Source organism: Vipera ursinii, assembly GCF_947247035.1.
Source record: "Vipera ursinii genome assembly, chromosome: 2".
NCBI lineage: Eukaryota > Metazoa > Chordata > Lepidosauria > Squamata > Viperidae > Vipera > Vipera ursinii.
Window position 1 is genome coordinate 8,047,382 of NC_139513.1, and position 25,136 is coordinate 8,072,517.

A 25,136-nucleotide genomic window follows, 5' to 3' on the forward strand; every position below is an offset into this window, starting at 1 on the left:
GACAAGCTTGTCTACTGCCAGGGGAAAAAAATCTCTTCTGCTTTTTAGTTTGGATTTCAGATTATTTGCTGAACATTTTTTTCTAACTACCATAATTAGATTTCAAAAGATAGGCATCCAGAGTCAAGTATATTAAGAAATTCCATCTGGCAGGATCAAGGAAATGTGCCTAGAAAGATTAATTGATTCATTATCTACCTCTAATAATGTAGGTTCTGCAAATTACACAAGAAATCAGGACTTCTTCCAATTTAATAAAGTCTAAAATATAGCTTTTTTTTTAGAAAACAGCTTTTTCTTTCTTTCTAGAGAGATTTTAAGCAATGCTTCTTGAAAAATGCTGCTGGTAACAATTGTTGTCCCAAGAAGGTATTTATTGAAAGGTAAAAGTACAGAATATTTTTTTAAAAAAATATTTTATTTTTTTTGCTTACTCAGATACAGAAAAATGCACCAAGTGTCCAGATGAAAAATACCCAAATGAGGACAGAATCCACTGTATCCCCAAAGTTATATCCTTTCTTTCTTATGAAGAACATCTGGGAATCATCCTGGTCTCTTTTGCCCTATTCTTGTTCTTAGCCACAGGTCTTGTTTTAATCATATTCATTAAATATCGTGACACACCCATTGTCAAAGCCAACAATCGGGATCTCTCCTACATCTTCTTGGTCTCCCTACTGCTTTGCTTCTTGTCTCCTTTTCTCTTCATTGGTCAACCAAGCAAAGCCACCTGCCTTCTCCGACAAACAATTTTCAGCATCATCTTCTCCATTGCCATTTCTTCTCTCTTGGCAAAAATCATCACAGTGGTGCTGGCTTTCCTGGCCACAAAACCAGGAAACCAAGTGAAGAGATGGTTGGGAAAGAGCTTGGCTAACTCCATCATCCTTTCATGTTCTGCTGTCCAAATTCTCATCTGCTCCATTTGGCTTGGAGTGTCTCCCCCATTCCCTGACTCTGACTTTCACTCCCAGCCTGGAGAGATTATCCTGCAATGCAATGAAGGCTCTATTTTTATGTTCTACATCACCCTCAGCTACATGGGCTTCCTGGCTGCCATCTGCTTCACAGTGGCTTTCCTGGCCAGGAATCTCCCTGGTGCCTTCAATGAAGCCAAGCTGATCACATTCAGCATGCTGGTCTTCTGCAATGTCTGGGTCTCCTTCCTGCCCACCTACCTGAGCACCAAAGGGAAATACATGGTGGCTGTTCAGGTCTTCTCCATCTTGGCCTCCACTGCTGGTCTCCTGGGTTGTGTCTTCATTCCCAAGTGTTACATTATTATTCTGAGGCCAGACCTGAACACAAAGGAGAATCTTACATCCAGACATAATGTATAAATGTGAGTTTGAGGAATTTCCACTCTCAACACATTCCAACAGTCCAAGCATACAAATTGTTTCAAGATGTCCCTCATACATGAGGTTGGGCGATGGTTTTGAGCTGAAATAATCAAAGAGCAGTTGGAAGATTGTGTTCCCCATCCTTATCCAGTATAATTGCAAGATGCTCTCTTTTAAGCAGTTGAATTAGCATGTTTATCTTGTGCCCTTAGCGTATCTGAAGCCCTAAATGCCACAGCCAAATATTTGGAACATGTGCAATAGGAATGTTGTTGATATGCCAGAAATATTTTTGGATAGTTTTGGTTGTCTTAATATTGTTGGTTGTCTCAAAGTTCCATTATTTTAATTTTATCATAGATTATCAGCAATTGGGTTTTTTCATGATTGTACTCAAAATCTCAGCATCATCAGGAAAAGGAGAATGAAGAGATACATTCCAAACAAATTAGGAGTATATTAAACTGGATTATCCAACTGGTCAAATTGTGTAGAAATAAGAGGGGAGTTGAAATACAGGCATATAAGAATTTTACCAAATAATTCCTATTTGAGTGTCCCATAAATGTGGTATAGGGCAGGGAGGAGGGATTGGGCATAAATACTGTACTCATTACTAAATTGCACTAATTCATCCATTTTATCCTTCTGATGGTGGACACTCCAGAGTTATTTGGGTCATGAATAACAGAATAACAGAGTTGGAAGTGACCTTGGAGGTCTTCTAGTCCAGACATGTCAAACACAAGGCTCGGGGGCTGGATCCGGCCCACAAAGTGTTTTCATGTGGCCCGTGAAGCCATCCTTGGAAGAGCCTTGGTGGAGCAGTGGGCTAATGCCTCCTTAAGTAACACCAGCTACCTGCAATTAGTGCAGGTTCGCATCCCACCAGGCTCAAGGTTGACTCAGCCTTCCATCCTCCCGAGGTAGGTAAAATGAGGACCCAGATTGTTGGGGGCAATTAAGCTGACTTTGTAATAATGCCGCTTGGGGTGTGTGTGAAAGCCCTAATAAGCAGGCATATACATAGAATGAAGGCTACTGCTAAGCTTGTAAGCCGCCCTGAGTCTTTGGAGAAGGGCGGGATATAAATGGAATTAAAATAAAATAAAATAAAAATCCTGGAAACAGTGAGGGAACGGCCCCCACTGCCTTGGCCCTGGCCCAGAGACCCTCCTTCAGCCAGAGACCCTCAGATCTGTCCCACTCCTGCCCAGGCCCCCATAGGCACCCTTGATGCGAACGATGTAGCCATGCCCACCCAGTAGGCCACGCCCACCCTGGCCATACCCACCCAGCGCCCTGATGGCAACTGCAATGCTGATGCGGCCCACAATGAAATTGAGTTTGACACCTCTGTTCTAGTCCAACCCCCTGCTCAGGCAGGAGACCCTATACCATTTCAGAAAAATGGTTGTCCAGTCTCTTTTTAGAAATCTCCAGTGTTGGAGCACCCACAACTTCTGGAAGCAGGTTGTTCCACTGATTAATTGTTCTAACTGTCAGGAAGTTTCTCCTTAGTTCTAGGTTTCTTCTCTCTCTGGTCAGTTTCCGTCCATTGCTTCTTACCCTGCCTTCAGGTGCTTTGGAGAATAGCTTGACTCCCTCTTCTTTGGGGGCAGCCCCTGAGATATTGGAACACTTCTATCATGTCACCTCTTATCCTTCTCTTCATTAAACTAGACATACCCAATTCAACCAAACATTCTTTATATGTTTTAGCCACCAGTCCCCTAATCATCTTTGTTGCTCTTCTCTGCACTCTTTCCAGAGTCTCAACATCTTTTTACATCATGGTGACCAAAACTGGATGCAGTATTCCAAGCATGGTCTTACTTCACACAAAGTGACTCTTGGTGATGTATAATTAAAGCAATAATTAAAAATTAAAACAATGAGAAATAAATGCTGAGAAAGCAAGAGAGAGGAATGCATCAAGATGCTACTTACTATGCAACTATCACACAGGGCCCTGTTTCCTGGGGATCCCCAAGGATATTGACAGAATCACATTTTAACAGATTTCTAGAAGGCCTGACAGTTTGGAGATATTCTCACTTACAGGGTAGTTAATGATTTTTTTCCCCTGGAGGGGGCTGTATAACCTGGTCTGAAGTAGACAGTTATACACTTCCTTCTAAAAAGGCTCTCCATGGATCCAACTATGTTAGACAACTTTTACCTTGTGTCCAGTATTTTTAGAGCAATTTATTGAGAGCATGGTTTGGGGTCAATCATTAGTAACTGAGTTTAAATACTCTTGGGAGAAACATATGTCCATCATGTCAGAAATTTAAAAATTAAAATAAACAAACTAACTAACTAACTAACTCAAAGTAAGGTCAATGCAAGATAACAATCTGGTAGATTACCTCAGGGAAGGGAGGTTGTGGCACCAGATATTTCTTATTTTAATTTTATTTTCTTGTTGTTCTTGTTTTTATACTTGTATATACTGGGGATTTTTTTTTTCTGGAGTGTAAGTATATACAATTTACTGAGGCTTTCCCATCTCTCAATATCACATTTCATCCAAAGGTTTTCTTGAAATTTGAAAGACCATAAAAGAAATATTTCTTTCTTTTGTCAGTTACTGAAAAGTGCCCAGATGATCAATACCCAACCAAGAACTGAGTCCAATGTATCCCAATAAAGATAACCTTCCTGTCCACAGACAAACTTCTCAACATCAACTTCATCTCCTTTGCCCTACTCTTGTTCCTAAATACAGGGTTCATTATAATCATATTCCTTCAATACTTAGAAACCTCCATTGTCAAAGACAACAACCGTGACCTCTCCTTTATCCTCCTGGTCACCCTCCTGCTTTGTTTTTTGTCTCCCTTTCTCTTCATTGGCCAACAATGGAAAGCTTTCTCTGACAAACAGTTTTCAGCATTGTCTTCTCAATAGCTATGTCTTCTGTGTTGGACAAAACTATCATGGTGGTGCTGGCCTTCCTGGACTTAAAACCAGGGAAAAGGATGAAAAAATGATTGGGGAAGAGCTTGGCCAATTCCATCATCCTGTCTTGTTCTGGTGTCCAAATTTTCATCTGTGTCATGTGGCTGAGTTTTTCTCCTCCATTCCCTCACTCTGATCTATACTCTGAGCCTGGGGAGATCATCTTTCAGTGCAATGAAGGCTCTGTTGCCATGTTTTATGTTGTCCTTTGCTAAATGGATTTCCTAGCTGCCATTTGTTTCATAGTAGCTTTCCTGGCCAGGAACCTACCTGGGGCTTTCAATGAAGCCAAGCTGATCACTTTCAGCATGCTGGTTTTCTGCAGCATCTGGGTCTCCTTCCTGCCCACCTACCTGAGCACAAAAAGAAAGTCTGTGGTGGCTGTGCAGGTCTTCTCTAACCTGGCCTCTGATGCTGGGCTCTTGGGTTGCATCTTTTCCCCCAAGTGCTACATTATCATACTTAGACCAGATCTAAACACAAAGGAACATCTAATGATAAAAGTAGGGACCTGATAATGAAATTGTTTCTTACATTCATAACATTTGACTGTTGATTGCAATTGTTGTTGGTATATTCTTCATTTGCTTTTGTTTGACAATTAAAATTATTTAAAAACAAAGAAAATAAAAATAGTGATATTAATCAAATTAAAATTCAAGATAATCATCAAATAATAAAATAAATTAACATTTGTATTTTTAGACTTTTGGTGGCCCTTCTTTTCCTCAGCACACAGGTAAGCCAATATTTGGCTTAAGTAACCCTTTAAGAGAGGAGACTTATGAACCACGTCCTGGGTTTTAGACTGTTTTCAGGTTGGTAGGTATCTTGAATTAAGAGGGTCTCAACCTCATCTCCTTCACGGTACTTTCAGAATTGGTATTTCAATTCCTGCAAGGTCTGGTTCTATTGGAAGGAGTTGTTGTTGTTGTTGTTAGCTGCGAAGTCGTGTCCGACCCATTGTGACCCTATGGACAACGTTCCTCCAGGCCTTCCTGTCCTCTACCATCTTCTGGAGTCCATTTAAGCTCACGCCTACTGCTTCAGTGACTCCATCCAGCCACCTCATTCTCTGTCGTCCCCTTCTTCTCTTGCCCTCAACCTTTCCCAGCATTAGGCTCTTCTCCAGTGAGTCCTTCCTTCTCATTAGGTGGCCAAAGTATTTGAGTTTTAGCTTCAGGATCTGGCCTTCTAAAGAGCAGTCAGGGTTGATCTCCTCTAGGACTGACCGGAGTAGGGTTAATGTAGGAGTAGGGTTAATGTAGATGTTGTGGTGTTGCAACTTTAACAGCTCTATACTTGGGTTTGGTGCTCCTTTTTATTTCTCCAGATGTGCTCTTTCTCAACAGTCTCCATTCATTTAAGCTCCAGATCAACTTTCATTCTTTTTATGGTTTCCTCTCTCTCAGCCTCCTGTTCCAGCTTTCTCTGGGCTGAGGTGCTGAACAGACTTTCTGTCTTCTGGTGAGGAATCTTCTTTAGCAGACACCTTTATAGCCTTTGACTTTCTGAGAGGGTTGGCATAAAAGTATCTTTGTCACTTCTCAATTGTGTGACTGCCCTAGCACTAACTAGCCTATCCATTGTTGCCAGTTTTAAGGGGGGGAGGAAGACCTTTGGTTGGTATGTGATCTCTGCTGATTATCAGAGGATTTTTTTTTAAAAAAAGAAGACCCTCTTGATTCTTTAGTTACCCACTAGTGTTCAATATCACACTTCTATTACCATATAATAATTGAAAAGACGTCATCAGGGTCGAATTTTCCAATCCTCTGAACTACTTCAGTTCTGAAGAGACCCACCTATGTAGGAGTAGCTACTGACCAATTTGGTCTCCTTGCTTCCTCCCTTCCTCTACTTTGTGGTAGCCCCTAAGATATTGTAACACAGCTATCATGTCACCCCTCATCCTTCATTTAATTAGACTAGACATTCCCAATTCCAATAATCTGTCAGAACCCATTCCTATTTAATTTATATCTATCCCCTCTATTCCAAAAGCAAATATCACATTTCCCAGGGTACTGCCATACTCCCAAGGGGGAGGGGGGATGTTCCCATGGGTTTATTGCCTCTGCTTCCTCTATCTACTACAATGTAACCTTTTGCTTTTGTTTATTGCCTTTGCTTCCTCTATCTGCTACAATGTAACATCTTGCTGCCCTGCACTATATCTCTCCTAACATATCTCCCTAAACTGTCAGTTAGAACAAGGGAAATAATAAAGAATGCAACCTCTGTGCCTGGTTTGTTTTCTATGATCCCAGAGGATTGTGTGAAGAGCTGTCAACCATTGCTATGTGATGTTTTCTTTTGTCTTGATTGTAGGTTGCCTAGAGTCATCTCTAGCCAAGAAGGACAGCATTTAGTTTTAACAAGCAAACATTAAATGATCAAAATCTGTTAATCAAACCTGCTAAATAACATATTTGAAAAATAATAGATTTTCAAAAGTCATTTATTCCTATTTTATTTTGAAATCAAATGTTCTCTGGTATTCAGATCTGGCCTAAAAATAATAATATAGCACTTGGGGATGAAAATACAGCCCAGCAATCCAACACTGGAGGCCAAGATGGAGAAGACCTGAACAGCCACCATGTACTTCCCCTTGGTGCTCAGGTAGGCTGGAACAAATGACACCCAAACACTGCAGAAGACCAGCATGCTGAAAGAGATCAGCTTGGCTTCATTGAAGGCCCCAGGGAGATTCCTGGCCAGGAAAGCCACCATGAAGCAGATAGCAGACAGGAAGCCCATGTACCCGAGGGCAACGTAAAACATGGCAACGGAGCCTTCATTGCATTGTAGGATGATCTCTCTAGGTTGGGAATGCATGTCAGAGTCAGGGAATGGGGGGAAAGTTCCCAACCAGATGGTGCAAATGACAAATTGGAGACCAGAACAGGAAATGACAATGGAGTTGGCCAAGCTCTTCCCCAGCCATCTCTGCACTTTATTCCCTGGTTTGGTGGCCAAGAATGCTAACACCACCGTGATCGTTTTGGCCAAGATTGAAGAAACGGCAACTGAGAAGACAATGCTGAAGGCTGTTTGTCGGAGGAGGCAGGTCACCCTCCTTGGTTGGCCAATGAACAGGAAGGAGGTCAAGATGGAAAGCAGGAGGGAGACCAGGAGGATGTAGGAAAGGTCCCGGTTGTTGGCTTTGACAATTGGTGTTTCCATGAATTTAATGAAGATCCCCAAGCCAAAGCCTGTGGTTAAAGAGAGAAATGAGGCAATGGAAGTCAGGATGATCCCCAGATTTTCCTTATAAGAAAGGTAGCTTTGAATCTTGGGAATACAGTGAACTTGACTGGTGTTTGGATGTTGATCTTCAGGACATTTGGTACATTTGTCTGCATCTGAAAAAGAGCAAGAATGCAGTCTCCCTTTAACATGCCATTTACTGTTATAAAATGCATTGTTTAAGTAAAACAGGTTTTGGTGTGACTACATATAAAAATTTGTAAAGATGAAGTCAAAGTGTTTCTTCATTTCCCTACATCTAGAAAGTCTTAATATTACTTTACTTTTTTGATGTCACCATTTCCTCATTGAACTTGTTGAGAGAGTAGAAAGGAAGAAGAAAGGATTCACGGAAGGAAGGCAGTTCCATCATTTTATCTTTTCACACCTGAAAATTGGAGCCTTTTGTCAGTGCGTTAAGGCCCCAGTGAGATCTAGCCTACAATAGAATGATGTACGCGTGAAGGATCATCTGATTTGGATAAATACTAATTTTGCCACAAAGAAAGAAATGTTAGGTGAAGTTCCCCTTGAAGATGAGTTACAGTAAATATGGAGTGAGGACATCAAAATGCATTCCTCTGTTTTGCATAAGCATAAAGAGGAACATCTTCCCTATGGTCAAGGAGGAAGTTTGGCTAAGTCCCAACTCATGATTCCTCTCCCCGTCCCTCTCCTCCTCACCACAACTCCCCTCCCCTCCCCTCCTCTCCTTTCATCTCCCCTTTCCTTGAGGGGCAGGACTCAAACAATCACTTTAAAGAAGAGCCTCCCTCAGAACTTGTGGAATGTCTGCCTCAAGAAATACAAATAGGAGTCACCTCAGGCTGACCAAAAAGAGGGACCACTTGTACAGATAGACTAGAAAAAGGATTACTAGTAGTTTCCATCTCAAAAAAAGGGGGGAAATGGGATCCAGGAAATTATAGACCTATTAGCCTGACCTCAGTACTGGGAAGATTCTGGAAAAGATAATCAAACAATGAATCAGTGAACCCCAAGAGGCAAACAAAGTCATTAGTAAAAGTCAACATGGGTTTGTCAAAAACAGATCATGCCAGACAAATGTTATTGCATTCTCTGACCAAGTGACAAAATTAGTGGATCACAGGAATGCTGTGGATATAATTTACTTGCACTTCAGTAAGGCATTTAACAAAGTAGACTACAACCTACTCCTTGATAAGATAGAAAAATGTGGGTTAGACAGCATCACCATCAGATGGATTTGAAGCTGGCTGACTGGCCATACTCAGCATGCTGTTTTTAATGTACCTGAAGCTACATGGAGGAAAGTGTTTAGTGGGGTGCCCCAGGACTCTGTTCTAGGCCCAGTGCTCTTCAACATCTTCATCAGTGATTTGAAAGAGGGGATAGATGAACTCATCAAATTTGTAGATGACACCAAACTGGCAGAATGCTCCAGAAGACTGGCTTAGGATAAAGGACAGAATTGAACAATAGGTGCTATCTAACAAAATCAAATTCAATGGTGAAAAAAGTAAGGTTCTACATTTAGGCATGAAAAACCAAATGTACAGGTATAGTATAGGTGGTACCTAGCTCAATAGTAGTAACTGTAAGAGGGATCTCAGAGTCCTAGTGGACAATCAGTTAGAAATCTCTGAATCTGAAGATGCAAATATTATTTACATCTAAGACCAACTTTCTTTGTTATTCTCTGCAGAAGCAACAAATTGCGTACCCAGCCTCGAGTTCAATAAGTACTTTTGATCCAAAACTCTAATATGCGTTTCTTGCAGGCATATAACATCTATCTTAAATTGTTTTAAATATTGAAAAACTTTCTTCCTCTTCTGCGGTGAGTTTAGTCCATTAACATTCCAGGTTAAAAATTTAGTTGCCATGTATATCCTCGAAAAGCTCTTGGACCACAGCTTTGATAGGACTAGTTTCTTTAGGCCGTGCTCCTCCCACAGCTTGGCTATGAATGCGTTGTGAAGAATCTGAAGACTTTTGCTGATCTTGTTCTTTTAGTTTCTTTGCTCGTTTTAAAGCAGCATGCGTCACTCTTTGCTCTCTAGGATCATCCAAAGAAATTGTAGCTTGATCTCCTCCAGCACCATTTTCCTCTGTTTCCTCCCCTTGTTGTTCTTCTTCTCCAGATCCCTTTCCAGCTTCCAGGAGCGTTAATGGGGTTGCTTTTAAGACATTATTGTAGAAATCACGCGCTTGTTTCACAGTAATCAGCCTATGCCTTTTACCTTCATACATCACCATCAGCCCATCTGGAATCTCCCATCTGAACCTTATATCTCTTTGCTTGAGCTCTTGCACAAGAAATGTATAGTCCTTTCTTCCCCTTAAAATCCTTGGAGGAATTTCTTTTAAAACCAAGACTTCTTGTTCAGCAATCACAATCTTAGCATCATAGGCAGCTTGTATAACTTGATCTCTAATTTCTCTTTTTGCAAAGTAAACCACCACATCTCTAGGCAACTTTCTCTGTCTGGTAATCCATGAATTCACCCGAAACACTTTATCCATAGCTGCTCTTATTTCAGATGCTGGCTGGTTCAATACCCCTTCGAGAGCCTCAGAGATCAGCTGCTTTAAATCTTCTTTAACATTCTCTTTTAAGCCTCTGATTCTAACAGCAAACTGCATCTGGTAATATTGGGCAAGGCTTAACTCCCTTTCCAATTTGCCTCTTACATTTTCATTCTCCCGTGCTTTTACTTCTAATATAGCATTCCTTTGAGCCAAATCATCCACTTTTTCATCTAAATCTTCCACACATTCCGCCACTTTATGCACTGAAGTCAAAATGTCTACCTTCATCACGCTGTACTTCTGTTCCATCCTCTCTTCCATTCTTTCCTTGAATTTCTCCAATTTCTCCTCCATCTGTGCAAATTTATCAGCAATTGATTGATTAATTGATTCCAAAAGTACCTGGGCATGTTTATCCAGGGCATCTCGCAAATCCTTCGATGTCAGCACTTCAGGAGGGTGCAACGCCTGTAGTGATGATTGTTGCACCGGTGAGGATCCTCCACTCCGAAGAGTTTTAGAGGGAGGTTTAGCCGCCATCTTTTAATCCTCAATTATGACGCACTTCAATTAAAGTTTAAAAAGTCCAACAAATTCGAGAGTATAGTAAAATAATCCTCTTCTCCTTTTCCTCTTGTACCGCTCTGCCTGCTCCTTTAAATCATAGTCCTTTCTTCAGGCAGGGATGGTTCGCAGACGCCTGGCTCTGCTCCAGGAAGTTCGGAGCAGAGACGACGGCCAGCTGGGAGCAACCCAGGCTTCGGGGGAGTTCGATCCTTCAGCTGCCCAAGCTCCAAGCTCAGGCGGCCTCGGAGAACTCTACCCCTACCTGGGGCCTCACCCCCTCCTCTTCTCCCGAGGAGGAGGCTTCAATTTCGCCCGAACAGCTGATCGGCGCTGTTTCGGGTGAAAAAACAAACAGCTGAGCCGCGGGCAGCCAGGGGAGGCTGTCTTCGGCGCCGCGCCGCCACCGGAAGTGGTTGTTTATGTTAAAAGTGCCTTAACAGCGGATCTAATTGAAGCAGATAAGCATGGAAGATATGTTATGATCAAGCTGTTGTTAGAAGGTAAAAAGACGCTTTTAGTTGGATTATATGCACCAAATCAACAACAAGCTGACTTTTTTAGTTTACTTCATACAAAGCTTACCCAGTTGGATTATAAATCCTTTATTTTTATGGGGGACTGGAATGGAGTTATGGATGTACAGTTGGATAAGGCTGGAGCCTTTAAGCGCATTCCAAGTCACGCTAGATTGCCTAAATCTTTTTTTGAAATGAAGGATGACCTGGAATTGCGAGATATTTGTCGTGAGAGACATCTGCAGGAGAAGGATTATACTTTTTATTCTGACAGACACCAATCTTTTTCGAGGATTGATTTTATTTTGTTGACTAATGATTTTCTTTTGAGAACTAAAAGGTGAAGATCTGCGCAAGAATCATCTCTGATCACAGTCCAGTGTGGTTGGAGATTGATAAGGAAAAAGGAGATAGGCGCTCATGGCGCGTAAATGAGAATTTGTTTAGAAATCAGAGAAATGTGGAAGAATGCAAACAGCGGATGAAGGATTTTTTTGAGATTAATATGAATAAGGGTACCTCTATGGATATGGTTTGGGATGCTAGCAAGGCCTATATGAGAGGGGTGTTGATATATATGAATAATAGACATAGACGTGCAGTGGAAACTAGAAGGAAAGAACTGGAGAATGAAATAAAGGAAAAAGAAAAGGCTTTGATTTTGAACCCAGAGGAGGTGAAGATCAAGGAGGCTATTAGACTGTTAAGAGGACAATTTGATAAATTAATGGCTGATCAAGTGGCGACCAATCTGCGGTTTGCTAGGCATAATACTTTTTGCAATGCTAATAAACCAGGCAGATGGTTAGCTTACAGACTGAGGAAAAAACAAAGGGCATCTAATATAGATAAGATTGAGTATAAAGGAAGGGTTGTGTATCAACAGAATCTTATTAAGGATGCCTTTGTGGATTTTTACTCGAAATTATATACTAAAGAGGACATTAATGTAAAAGATATTGATACGTATTTGGAGAAGGCTAGCATCCCGGTTCTTACGCAAGTACAAAAAGAGGGGATTAATCAACTGATTACAGAAGAAGAAATTTTTACAGCTATTAAGGAACTGAAGGTGGATAAAGCACCAGGCACGGATGGCTTGACTGCGGCCTATTATAAAAACTTACAATTAGAGATGATAAAACCGTTAAAGGAACTGTTCCAGACAATCCAGAGGGGGGGGGAAGGTGCCCCCGTCTTGGAGAACAGCTTTTATCTCTTTGATTCTGAAGGAAGACCAGGATGCTACTTTAGTTAAAAATTACAGACCGATATCGCTTTTAAATACAGATTATAAGATATTTGCTAAGGTTTTGGCTAATAGATTGATGAGGGTTCTGCAACAGGTGATTTATGGGGACCAAACGGGGTTTATTAGTGGAAGACAAATGAAAACTAATGTGAGACATATAGTTGATGTGTTAGAGTTTTTGGAAAGGTACAACCAGATCTCTGCTGCGCTATTTTTTTTAGATGCTGAAAAGGCTTTTGATCAATTGAACTGGCAATTTTTGTTGAAAGTCTTAGACAAAATGGATTTTGGGGAAAATTTTTTACAACCGATTAGGGCATTATACCAAAAACAAACTGCCCGAATTATAGTTAACAATAGTTTGACAACAGTATGTAATATTGAGAAGGGCACAAGGCAAGGGTGTCCGCTATCGCCCTTGTTATTTGTGTTAACATTAGAGATATTATTGGTTAAGATTCGGAATTCGGAAAAAATTAAGGGGATACAAGTTGGAGATCAGGATTACAGATTGAGAGCATTTGCAGATGATCTGGTTGTTACAGTGACCCAGCCAGAGAACTCTGTTGTGGACCTGATGGAGATAATAACACAATATGGGAAGGTTTCTGGATTTAAAGTAAATATACAGAAAACTAAAATTTTGGCTAGAAATATGACAGTTTCGCAGAAGGCTCTCCTAGAAGGATTAACTGGATTTGAGATTGTTAAAAGGGTTAAATATTTGGGGGTGATTTTGTCGCCCTCTAATACAAAGCTATATAAAAATAATTATGAAAAATTATGGGGGAAAATTCAAAAAGAACTGGAGAGTTGGGAAAAATTGCAATTGTCTTTGTTGGGACGGATTGCAGCAGTGAAAATGAATGTCCTGCCCAAATTTTTATTCTTATTTCAAATGATACCGATTCTTAAGAAAGATTCTAACTTGGAGGAATGGCAGCGTGGTATCAATAAATTTGTGTGGGCAGGGAAAAAGCCACGAGTTAAACTTAAGATTATGCAGGATACTCGTGAGAGAGGTGGCCTTAAAATGCCTAATTTTAAATTATATTATGAAGCTGCTGCACTAGTAGCAATAAGTGACTGGATTAATTTGACACAATCGAGGTTATTAAATCTTGAGGGCCATGATTTGTTGTTTGGCTGGCATGCATATCTGTTGTATGATAAGAAGGTAGATACTGTGTTTAGGATGCATATTTTAAGACAGGCACTGCTGAGAGTCTGGAAGAAGTATAGACATAAGTTAAGCAGCAAGATACCATTGTGGGCAATCCCAAAACACGCAATAGAAAATATACATGCTGGTTTCAAACATGATGAGACTACTTACAAGGAAATTTTAAGTTTGGAAAGGAATGTTTGGTGCTTGAAATCATATAGTTTCTTGCGAGAAGAGAAGGTTGTTCAGACTTGGTTTCAATATATTCAGTTACGGGCCAGGTGGAAAGAAGACCAAAAAAATGGATTTGCAATGACTGATGAAAATTTGATAAAGCAAATTAGAAATCAGGGACCAGCACATATTAAACGGATATATCTTGCATTGATAGAGATCGATTCAGAAACAGAGCTTGTTAAGGATTGTATGATAAAATGGGCCCAAAACATTCAGGAAGTTATTACAATGGACACGTGGGAGAAGATCTGGGTGAGGAATGTAAAATTCACTCAAGCTCAAAATCTAAGAGAGAACTTTTATAAAATGTTTTATAGATGGCATCTAGATCCTAAAAAGCTTGCAAGTATGTATCCGAATTATCAGCCTAAGTGTTGGAGGTGTGGTGATGAAGAGGCAACATATTTTCACATATGGTGGACATGTAAAAAGGTCAAGGCTTTTTGGATAAAAGTCTGGTGGAATATGCAGAAGATTTTTAAACGGAGGATAAAGTTTTGTCCGCAATTTTTTTTGTTGGGAATAATTGTTGACGCTACAGTTGTGGACTCCAAGTTGATGTTGAATTTAGTTACGGCAGCAAGACTTTTGATAGGTCAATATTGGAAGAAAGAGGAACTGCCGACTATACAAGAGTGGATTTTAAAGGTTTCCGACCTGGCAGAGATGGCGAAGATTTCGGCCTATTTGAAAGATTACTCGCAAGAACATTATATTATGGAATGGAGAAAATGGATTGAGTTTATCCAGAACAAGTATAGGGTTAAGAAGTTTTATGTAGCATTTGAATAAGTCTTCTTTCGTTTTCTTTTTTCTTTTTCTATTTTAGTCTTCTATATATATTTAATAATGCTAAGTTTTGTTTGATCCTATATAAGTTAGAGAGTGATGGATTTTAGAATTTATAGTTGTTAGTATATGGTTGTTTATGATTGCTTTTTTGTACATATATACCTTGTATTTAGCTCTGGGAAGTCGGGGGGGGAGGGGGGTTGGGGGGAGGCAGGGGGGGAGGAGGGAGGGGGGGAGGGGGGAGGAAGGGGGGAGGTAGGGAGGGGAGGAGGGAGGGGGAAGGGGGTTTCTTAAAGGAAAACTGTATTTTAAAACTTTTCAATTAAAAAAAAAAGACCAACTTTCTTTGCAGATAACACAAGGGCAAAAATTAACCTGCAACTCTAGTAAGAGTACAGAGAAGTGCAACAAAGATGATTAGGGGACTGGAGGCTAAAACATATAAGGAATGGTTACTGGAATTCGGTATGTTTAGTTCAATGAAGAGAAGGATGAGGAGGGACATGATAGCAGTGTTCCAATACCTCAGAGCCTGCCACAAAGAAGAGAGAGTCAAGCTATTCTCCAAAGCACTTGAAGACAGGACAAGAAGCAACAAATGGAAACTAATCAAGGAGAGAAGCAACCCAGAACTAAGGAGAAACTTCCTGACAGTTAGAACAATTAACCAGTGGAACAACCTGCCTGCAGAAGCGGTGAATGCTCCAACGCTTGATGTTTTAAAGAAGAGACTGGCCGGCCTTTTGTCTGAAATGGTATAGGGTTTCCTGCCTGAGCAGGGGCTTTGAGTAGATTATCTTCAAAGTCCCTTCCAACTCTATTATTATTACTATATAAGGCTGTCCAGCTCCTCCTACCCACAGAAAGTAGAGTGAAGATTGCATCCAAAACTGCCTGGTGGTTGCAACCTGAAACTGGCTGCCCCAAATATCCATCAGACATGGACACTTGCAAGAATCTAATCAATCCTCTCATAAAGAGCCAATCAAAGTTTGATCATTATGTTCTAAAATCTGGAAAATCTCACAATAACATCAATAGTAATCTGAAACATGAAAGATGTGTTGTAAAAGATAAAGAGCAAGAGATGTCATCTCCCACTATACACAACCCAGTCTCATCCTGTATCCATTATTTTTATCCCTGTTGACTTGATCTATATAATATATTAAAGTCCAACATCATTACTTATAATTCACCATGACATAAAAGTGTAACTTGGTCAAGACTCAAAGAAGTGGGAGCCACTCTGGTCAAGCCTTCCAAAATGCACATTCATGTAAAATCTCAAGATTTATGGTCCTCCCCAAAGCCTGCCCCTATCTCCTGCTGCCACCCACCTTCCATGGTGGAGATGGTTCCTTCTGCACAAGGATGACAATTGTAGCAGCAGATGGGCTTCTCTTCCTGAGCCAACTTCATGAACCCAGCAGGGCAGCTTTCCACACATCTGGAAAGGGACAGGGGCTAGGCAGAAAGAGGGAAAGAAATATTTATTTATTGATTTATTTATTTATTTATTTATTTATTTATTTATTTATTTATTTATTTGTTTGTTTGTTTGTTTGTTTGGTCCTCAAGGGCAGCCCCAAACCACCCCAGTGATGCCCTCGCTGTGATGTCCCGTTGCCTGGAGGCGGTTCGGGTCTGGATGGGGAGGAACAGACTTCAACTCAACCCTGACAAGACTGAGTGGCTGTACATTCCGGCATCCCGGGACATTCAAAATGTTCCATCTCTTTCTATGGATAGGGCTCGCAACTTGGGAGTCCTCCTAGATTCACGGCTTACCCTGGAAGATCATATAGTGGCCGTGACTAGGGGGGCTTTCGCCCAGGTTCGCCTGGTGCGCCAGTTGCGGCCCTATCTGAACCGGGATGTCCTGTGTACGGTCACTCATGCGCTCGTGACCTCTCGCCTTGACTACTGTAATGCTCTCTACATGGGGCTTCCCTTGAAGACCACTCGGAGGCTCCAACTGGTACAGAATGCGGCCGCGAGAGTTGTCTTGGGAGTTTCCCGGTACTCCCATGTTACACCTTTGCTCTGTGAGCTGCATTGGTTACCAGTTGTCTTTCGGGTGAGGTTCAAGGTTTTGGTAACGATCTTTAAGTCCTTACATGGCATGGGTCCGGGATACCTCAGGGACCACCTGCTGCCGGCGTCAACTCCCCCCGCCCTGTGCGCTCCCACAGAGAGGGCCTCCTCAGGGTGCCGACAGTCAGGGAATGCCGACTGGTGGCCCCCAGGGGGAGGGCCTTCTCTGTGGGCGCTCCGGCATTATGGAACCAACTGCCGGTGGAGCTCCGGATGGCACCAGACCTCCGAACTTTCTGTCGTGACCTGAAGACCCACCTATTTGAAATAGCTGGTCTGGCCTGACGGGGATGGGTTTTAATAGTTGTTTTAGATTTGTTCACTGTTTTTAACTGGGCATGGGTTTAATCTTTTTTAATTTTTGTATTGTCTTTTTTATATATGCCCTGTGAACCGCCCTGAGTCCCCACCAAGGAGAAGGGCGTTATATAAATTAAATAAAACTAAACTAAACTAAACTAGAGAGCATTGCAGTAGTCTAACTGGGAGGTCACGAGCGCACGAGTGACTGTGCGTAGGGCATCTCGGTCCAGATAGGGCCGCAAATGGCGCACCAGGCAGACCTAGGCCAAAGCCCCCCTTGTCACGGCTCCTGTATGATCTTCCAAAGTGAGCCATGAGTCCAGGAGGACGCCCAAGTTGCGAGCCCTATCAACGGGGGCTAACAGCTCACCCCCCATAGTTAAAGATGGACAAAACTGGTTCATCCGAGATGCCGGTATGCACAGCCACTCAGTCTTGGCGGGATTGAGTCGAAGTCTCTTTCTCCCCATCCAAACCCGGACCACCTCTAGGCAACAGGACATCACATCGAGGGCATCAGTGGGTTGGTTCAGGGTGGAAAGAAAAAGCTGGGTATCATCAGCATACTGATGATACCTCACCCCCAAACCACAAATGAGCTCGCCCAGCGGCTTCATGTAGATGTTGAACAAGAGGGGAGAGAGAACCAACCCCTGAGGAACTCCACAAATGAGAGACCTCAGGGTGGACCTCTGCCCTCCCGTCAACACCAACTGTGAGCGGCCCAGGAGGTAGGAGAACCACTGTAAAATAGGGGCCCCCACTCCCAACCCCCTGAGACGCCGCAGTAGGATACCATGGTCGATGGTATCAAAAGCCGCTGAGAGATCTAACAGGACTAGGACAGAGGAGCAACACCTGTCCTGAGCCCGCAAGAGATCATTCACCAGTGCCACCAATGCTGTCTCCGTGCTGTACCCGGGCCTAAAGCCCAATTGGTACAGGTCTAGATAATCAGTTTCCTCCAGGAACAAAGGAAGCTGATACGCCACCATGCTCTCAACAACCTTCGCTAGAAAGTGAAGGTTGGAGACCGAACGATAGTTGTTTAAAATAGCCAGGTCCAGGGCAGGCTTCTTGAGGGGGGCCTCACCACTGCCTCCTTCAAGGTGATGGGAAAGATACCCTCCCTCAAAGAAGCAGTTATTACTGCCTGGAACCAGCCTCGTGTCTCCTCCCGAGCTGCATACACCAGCCAGGAGGGACACAGGTCCAATAAACACATGGTGGAACTCAGTCTCCTCATGATCCTGTCCACATCATCCAGGGTCACAGGATCGAATTCATTCCAAATGATATTCTCAAGACCGCTTGATTCCTCCCCGTCAGTCTCCGCCCAGTCAGAATCCAAAACGGCCCAAATCTGAGCGATCTTGTCCACAAGATGATGACTAAACTCCTCGGCCCGCCCCTGCAAGGGCTTTTCCCTCATCTCCTGATTAAGGAGGGAGCAGGTCACCCTAAACAGGGCGGCCGGGCGATTATCTGTGGAAGCGATGAGGGCAGCAAAGTAATTAGACTTCGCTGTCCTCATCACCGCGAGGTAAAGCCTCATAGCAGTTTTCAACCGCAATCAGTCAGATTCAGACCAGCTGGATCTTCAACTGCTTTCCAGACCCCGTCTCCAATGCTTCATCTCCCGGAGCTCCACAGAAAACCATGGGGCCTATCGGGATCTGCACCAGATCAGGGGTTGCAAAGGTACAACATGGTTGAGTGCCTTGGTGGCGGCCCTTTCCCAGGCGTCAACCAAGGCGTCGGCCGAGCTGTGAGTGAGGGAGATATGTATAGACCCAAGCACCATCTGGAACCATTCCAGATCCATTAGGCGCCTGGGGCAGAACCACCTGGTTGGTTCCGCAGCCCAGCAGCGAGGGGTGGCAAAGCAGAAGACCAACCATAGGAGATGATGATCGGACCATGACAGGGGGGCAATCGTTGGCGAGTCCCCTCCCAGATCACCTAGCCACTGTCCAGATAGAAAAACTAGGTCGAGAGTGTGACCCCCCCATGAGTCAGACCCTGAATTATTTGCATTAGGTCCATGGCCGTCATGGAAGCCATGAACTCCCGAGCCAACTCTGACGACCCCCCCAAAGGGAAGGGAGGTTAAAGTCACCCAGAACTATAAGTCTGGGAAACTCAACCATCAACCCTGAAAAGGCATCGAGAAATAGCATCCATAACATGCTAAAGGAAGTAAAAAGAAAAGTTTAGGCATCTCTAGTTCAAGGCTTACAGTTTTTCAATATGAAGCCTGCAAGAAACTCTCTTCTAATCTTTTTCACACAACAATTTTCAAATTCTCAATATACCTACTCAAGAGAAAATTGAATGGAATTCTTCTTTGTCAAACTGAGTTATTTTATACCTTGATTAAAACCTAGCTCCCTTGCAGAAGATTAATAAAAGTTAACCAGAATAGTTAAGGATATTTTTCTGATAGAAACCTAAACATCCACTAAAAATAAAAATATTTCCATTCTGGGAGAAGCAAGGTGACATCCCAAGTTTTTCCCTGGCCCAAATAAAAAAGAAAGAAAAAAATAAAGAATTTTTCACACCTTCAGTATTTCCACCATTGCAATAGCATTCTTGTTCATCATCAGCTTGAGACCCAAGGATCCCACTCTTAATAGCCTCCCAACTGTCACTACGCTAGAAGACATATTGGAGAAAACCACCGTATTTGCAATGTCCAGGTCTGCTACCAGCTCCCCATTCTCATCCAAATATACTCCATTGATGGAATTATTATAAAACTGAGATGTTCGAAGGAAAGAATGAAGCTGGAATGAAGGAGAAAATGGGCAATATTACTTAGATACAGGAAGCTCTCTGGCAAGACTCCTCCATTTGAGCTGTCATGAGGAATATAGAATAAGTATTTTCTTAGAAGGACCAAGAATTGCCTGGAAAAAAAGATGGTCAAGGATATCCTTTATCTCTTTCATTCACAATTGTCACTGCATAGTCTGGAAAACCAAAGGGAAGTATAGCAAAGGATACAACCAGAGTGAATTAATGTGGGCCAAAGTTAAACCATAAAGGAAATGGATGTTGTCTGCACAACAATAATGAATATATTCTGCCAGTGAGGTCAAATTGAAATCAGATGTCCCACACAGAAACAATACTGTAAAGAATGGTGTACAGGTCAACGGGAAGATAGGAAGAGTTTAATATACACAACACACCTTTGTAGACTGTGTGGTACATGGTAATGGTTCTGCTTGTAAAAAAAGAAATCAAAGAAGAAAAAGGTGGAGGAAAAATATTTTTACCAAGAAGCTTTTAAGAAGAAATTGGAAAAGAAATGAACAGCGTGAATGCGGAAAGAGAGCAATGGATAATTGGAATGTAATTTAATTTTTATATTCAGAAAACAGTAAAACTTTTGTCAGAATACGTACTGTGGTGTTCACAATTGTAACATTGATTCCCAACTGTTATAAAGAGCTGTGTGATAGAAAATAAGTACCTGCCATGCCTTCAGCACTGCAGTTTTCAGGTTTTTACCACCTTTAAATCTCCTCCTGGGTCTGGATAAATAAGCTGCATTTAAGGCCCTTGCCACAGCACAGATTGTGTTGTAAATGAAATAGTTGTCCCCACTCAGGATTGGATCCATCTCCTCTTCCTTGAGAGCTTCTAGTTTTTCTCTCTGCCTGCACCGTCTCCAGACTTTCAATGAAAAGGCATCCTTGGAGTAGGAACACAGGAAGGAGATCTCTACAAAGTGCTTCATAAAAAAATAAAACTTCAAATGTCGACCATATTTTTCAATTTGATTAGGAAAAGAAAATACACTATGGATGTATTGAACAGGAAGGTTTCCCTTTGTCAAATAAAGAGAGAAGTCCCACCGGATTGTAGTAATCAGGACTTTTTCTCTAGGAGGTTCAATAAGACTTTCAAATATCTGATGTAAAACTGTAATACCTATATTGAATGAAGTCGTGTCTGCACCATAAATAAAGACCTTCACCTTTCTCCAATTGTGGTATAAATGCCAGTCTACATTCACTTTCCAAGAGCCTGGAGAAAAAGTTTGTGATAAAACTGGGCAAATGCCATTTTTGATCAGCATGGAAGTCAACGTCCCCATGAACCTTTGTCCATTCTCAGTGTCTGGAGCCAGGAGACCCACCAAGGTCCACCTGAAATGGAGGACCAGCTTCACCATCCCTGGGTACAGGGCTCCTTCAGCAGGGAGCATTGGATAGAAGAAAGGAGTTTCACCCCTCAGAACCTGGGAACCCAAACCGTGATTAATCTGAAAAGGAAAAAACAAACTTTATTTTTTTGGAGACCACAAAAACAAAATCTAGCCCTAATGGAGTAATTGTTCTACTCCTTGCAATGAAGAATCTTTTGTAGGGAATCTCTGGTCATTCTGCTCTTACATTGTTTATGTTCTCACTTCAGAGAAGAATTTGGCTGCTGCAAACAGCCAGCAGAGATGCACTGTCTGCATTGTGAGTCTGCCCGGGAGGGGACCCACCTGTGGGATTTTGTCAGTTCCTAACATGGTTGAAATCAGGGTGGAGGTGTCAGTATCACCCCCTTCAAGAACAGCCACTGTGTTTCCCTGCCTTCCACAGCTGTAGTTGGGAACATTGGCCTCCCCCTCCGAAAGCAGGTCCAGCAAAGCCTCGGAGGTCATTTGTGTGCTGAAATAATTGTCATAGATGTTGTATCCCAGGGTGACATTGAACAAAGTGTTGAGGTTCTTGTTGATTGCTTGGATTGCAAAAAGGAAGGATAGCATTTTCCAGTACTCTGATGATGCTTTCCTGAAAGTATGAACGTATAAGGACATAATCAATGGAAGTGACATGATATTTAACTGTTCTTTCAACAATTTTTGTTGTTGTTTTTAAAATCCACCTAAGCCTGAGAGGTTTGGAGACATTTTCAAATGTCCCAAAAATCTCTCACCTATCTGGAACTTTGAGATTCTTTCAATTTTTCTTTTATTTTTGGATACTGAATGCATATTAGGCATGAAGTAATCTAGTCATTATTAACTTTCTCTAATACTTTTTTAAAATTTATACTTGTTAATTTTTTTACAGAAAATGAAATAATGCAAGGAAAAAAGGAAAGAGAAAAACAGAGAAAGAATGTGCAAGAAAGTAAAAATAAAGAAAAATCTGACTTCCATCCTTCTTTTCAAGAGATAATTTTTCATTTCTGTAAATTCTACAATTTTTAGAATCTAGTCATCCATTGTGAGAATTCCATGCTTTTCTTCCCTTTATTGTGCATACAAAAAAAAAGTTGTCTTTATAATCAGTGGTGGGAATCACCCAATTCACACCAGTTCGGCAGAACCGGTAACTAATTTTTTGTTGCCCAGGCCCAGAATGGACTTCCGGAAGTGGCATCCACACAGAGAACTGGATGTTCACATATTTGAATCCCACCACTGATTACAATATATAAAATCCATCCACTATGTGGGTTATCTAATTCATTTCTCAGATTTCCCAATAAAAAAGAATTCGAGTTTCTTCACAATTTTAGCCTTTCAAATTCTTTGCATTATTGTGTCAATTTGTATCTAAAATATCTGAGTTTTCTCACAAATCTGTCCTGCATGATAAAATGTTTTCCTATGTTTTTCACAATTCCTGCGTTGGTCTGAAATATGCTTACATATTTTTTTTTATAATATCTGTGATGTCCTATACCAAGAATACAATATTTTATTTTTTAAAAAAATCTCTTAACCTATCATAGAGTGTAAACCAAATAGCAGTTACCCAAATTCTATCTTTATTTAATATCCAAATTTAATAGTGCATTCAGTCATTGAAATTTAATCTGTTCATCTTACGTTTCAAATGCTTATATATGTTTATATGAACCAAATGTCCACAATAGAGACTTAGCTGTCATTTAACTCATTGTATGATTAGGATTTTGGCATTCACTCAAATGAGATTCAGACATTTAAGAAAAGTCAGTTCTGAACTGACGTCCATTCCTTTAATTGGTGGTAAAGAATAAAATTGTTGAGCTTATTTTTACTTCAGATAAAAAGTCAACATTTCTGCATTTTTCTACCCTTGCTGATGACCACATTGGGTGTGAGAGTGGTAGAAGAGAAGAACCATTCTCTTCTCCATCCACAGTCCAACTCTGCTGAGAGAATGTCAAGAAAAGCAGATGCTACTTCAAAGTCAATAAAAACAGAAGATCTCTACTGAATATTTATTTGAGAATTTCAGATCAGGTTCATTAGCTGAAAAGGATGAATAAAGGATGAAATGAGACAGAAAGAGAAAAAAACTAGCAGATCAAAGAGATCTCGCATTGTAAGAGAGGCAGTTGAAATTTTAGAATTCAGGGTGGAATGGAGAAGCTCTAATTGTGTGCAGGAACTTTGTCATACTGAAAAAATTGAGTCAAAGGAGATTTGTTGAAGCTTATCGATAGAAACGTCTTCCTTGTTGCAGACACAATGCCACCAATGAGAAACTCTCCTGGCTTGTAATAGTTCTGTGGGTGCTGCTCATCCCTCTTCAAAGTCAGGATGCATTTGGCTCTGAGACTTGTCAGAACTTTCTGGGGCAGCAGAAGCAGCAGAAGCAGCAACATGACTTTAGTTCCTGATGAAGTCTCCAGCCTTGCTTTGAAAACACAGTGACATGAAGAGGTGGAAGAAACCAAAGCCCTCTTCCAAGACAGAAGCTCAGAAGGTTTCCTAATCCTGACAAAGTCCAGCCAAGCCTTCACATTTGCAGCCCCTGCCTATCTTAAACGCCTTCAAGGTTCTCTCTTTCTCCAGGGCCACTTATGCACCCAAGATTTTCCAGTGCAAACAGATTAGCCAACAAAGGCTTTGATATGATATCAAAGTGGAAGTGTGTTTTGGCTGTGTTTGTGTGATATCTGAAAGCAATCAAAAATGTCTTTTGAGATTTAGCATCAAGAGAATAAATAAATCACTATGATTTATATAATGGCCACAAGGAGAGACATCATCTCTCTAAACTCTGAGTGAGTCAACAAGGAGGTGCCCAAAGGGGGGAGTCACAAATGGGGTCAAATTCTGAAAATGCAATAAAGATTGAGACGGGAGAACTTTCTCCCAAACATCCATTAGAAAAATCTCTTGATATATTCAAGTCTCAAGAGAGAATTTTAGCATGAGTCTGAAATGTCAAACCTCAGTATGGATAGAGTTGATTCTAGTTTGCCTTTAATAAGAGATATGTGGCTATTTTTGTTCATGTGACATTTTTCTCTCTTACAATGTTCCAAAGCAGAACAAAGTCCCAGAAAATCACTTTGCAGGCACGGACTATTTGCTGATATTCTGATTTAGTTATGTGCCCCTCTTTCCAATTTTTATACTTGTCCTTTTTTTCTTTCAATTTATCAGAGAGCTCTTTATGCAGCCATGCTGGTTTCTTTTGAGAGCTGTTATTTTTTTTTTCTTTGTTGGTATTGTACTAGACTGGGCATTTATTATCTCACTTTTCAAAATTTCCCAAGCTTCTTGAGTTGTTTTCCCCTTTAGGATTCTCATCCATGGAATTCTTTCCATGGTCTCTCTCAGTTTATTGAAATTAGCTCTTTTAAAGTCCAAGACTCTAGTTTGGCTGTATTCTATTGCTTGTGCTTCCATAATGTTGAATTCCAATATTGCAGGATCACTTCCCCCCAAGGTTCCTGTGGCTTCGACACTTTCTATCATTTCATCTCTGTTAGTGAGAATTAAATCCAATATGGCTATTCCCCTAGTTCCCTTCTCTCCCTTTTGGGAGAGAAAGTTGTCTGCTAGGTTTGTCAGGAAGAGAGAGAGAAAATATGAGAGAGAGAGAGAGAGAGAGAGAGAGAGAGAGAGAGAGAGAGAGAGAGAGAGAGAGAGAGAGAGAGAGAGAGAGAGAGAGAGAGAGAGAGAGAATGCAGTACAATATGAATAGGTAAAATTAGGATAGCATCACATTTTGATGCTATCCTACAGTCCTTGCTTAAGTGTGCATGAAGAATCAGTCAGGAAATGGAGTGGGTTAAGTTATTAATTTTGGGGCATCCAATATGGCCCAGGGGAGGGCTAGCACAGGGAGATCCTTGGCACCCCCTCTTTGAAACCATATCATCTAGTTGGACCCAGGAAC

At 41.4% G+C, this 25,136-nt stretch overlaps 1 protein-coding gene across 1 annotated transcript; it reads right to left on the reverse strand.

The window, feature by feature from the left end:
• Window positions 1-6,782: 6,782 nt before the first annotated feature.
• On the reverse strand, window positions 6,783-16,026 carry LOC310633292 (vomeronasal type-2 receptor 26-like; the record flags this gene model as incomplete). Its single annotated transcript, XM_083350991.1, has 2 exons — window positions 6,783-7,678; window positions 15,945-16,026. 2 exons carry the CDS (start codon window positions 16,024-16,026, stop codon window positions 6,783-6,785), a joined length of 978 nt encoding a protein of 325 aa, XP_083207117.1.
• Between the last annotated feature and the right edge of the window lie 9,110 nt (window positions 16,027-25,136).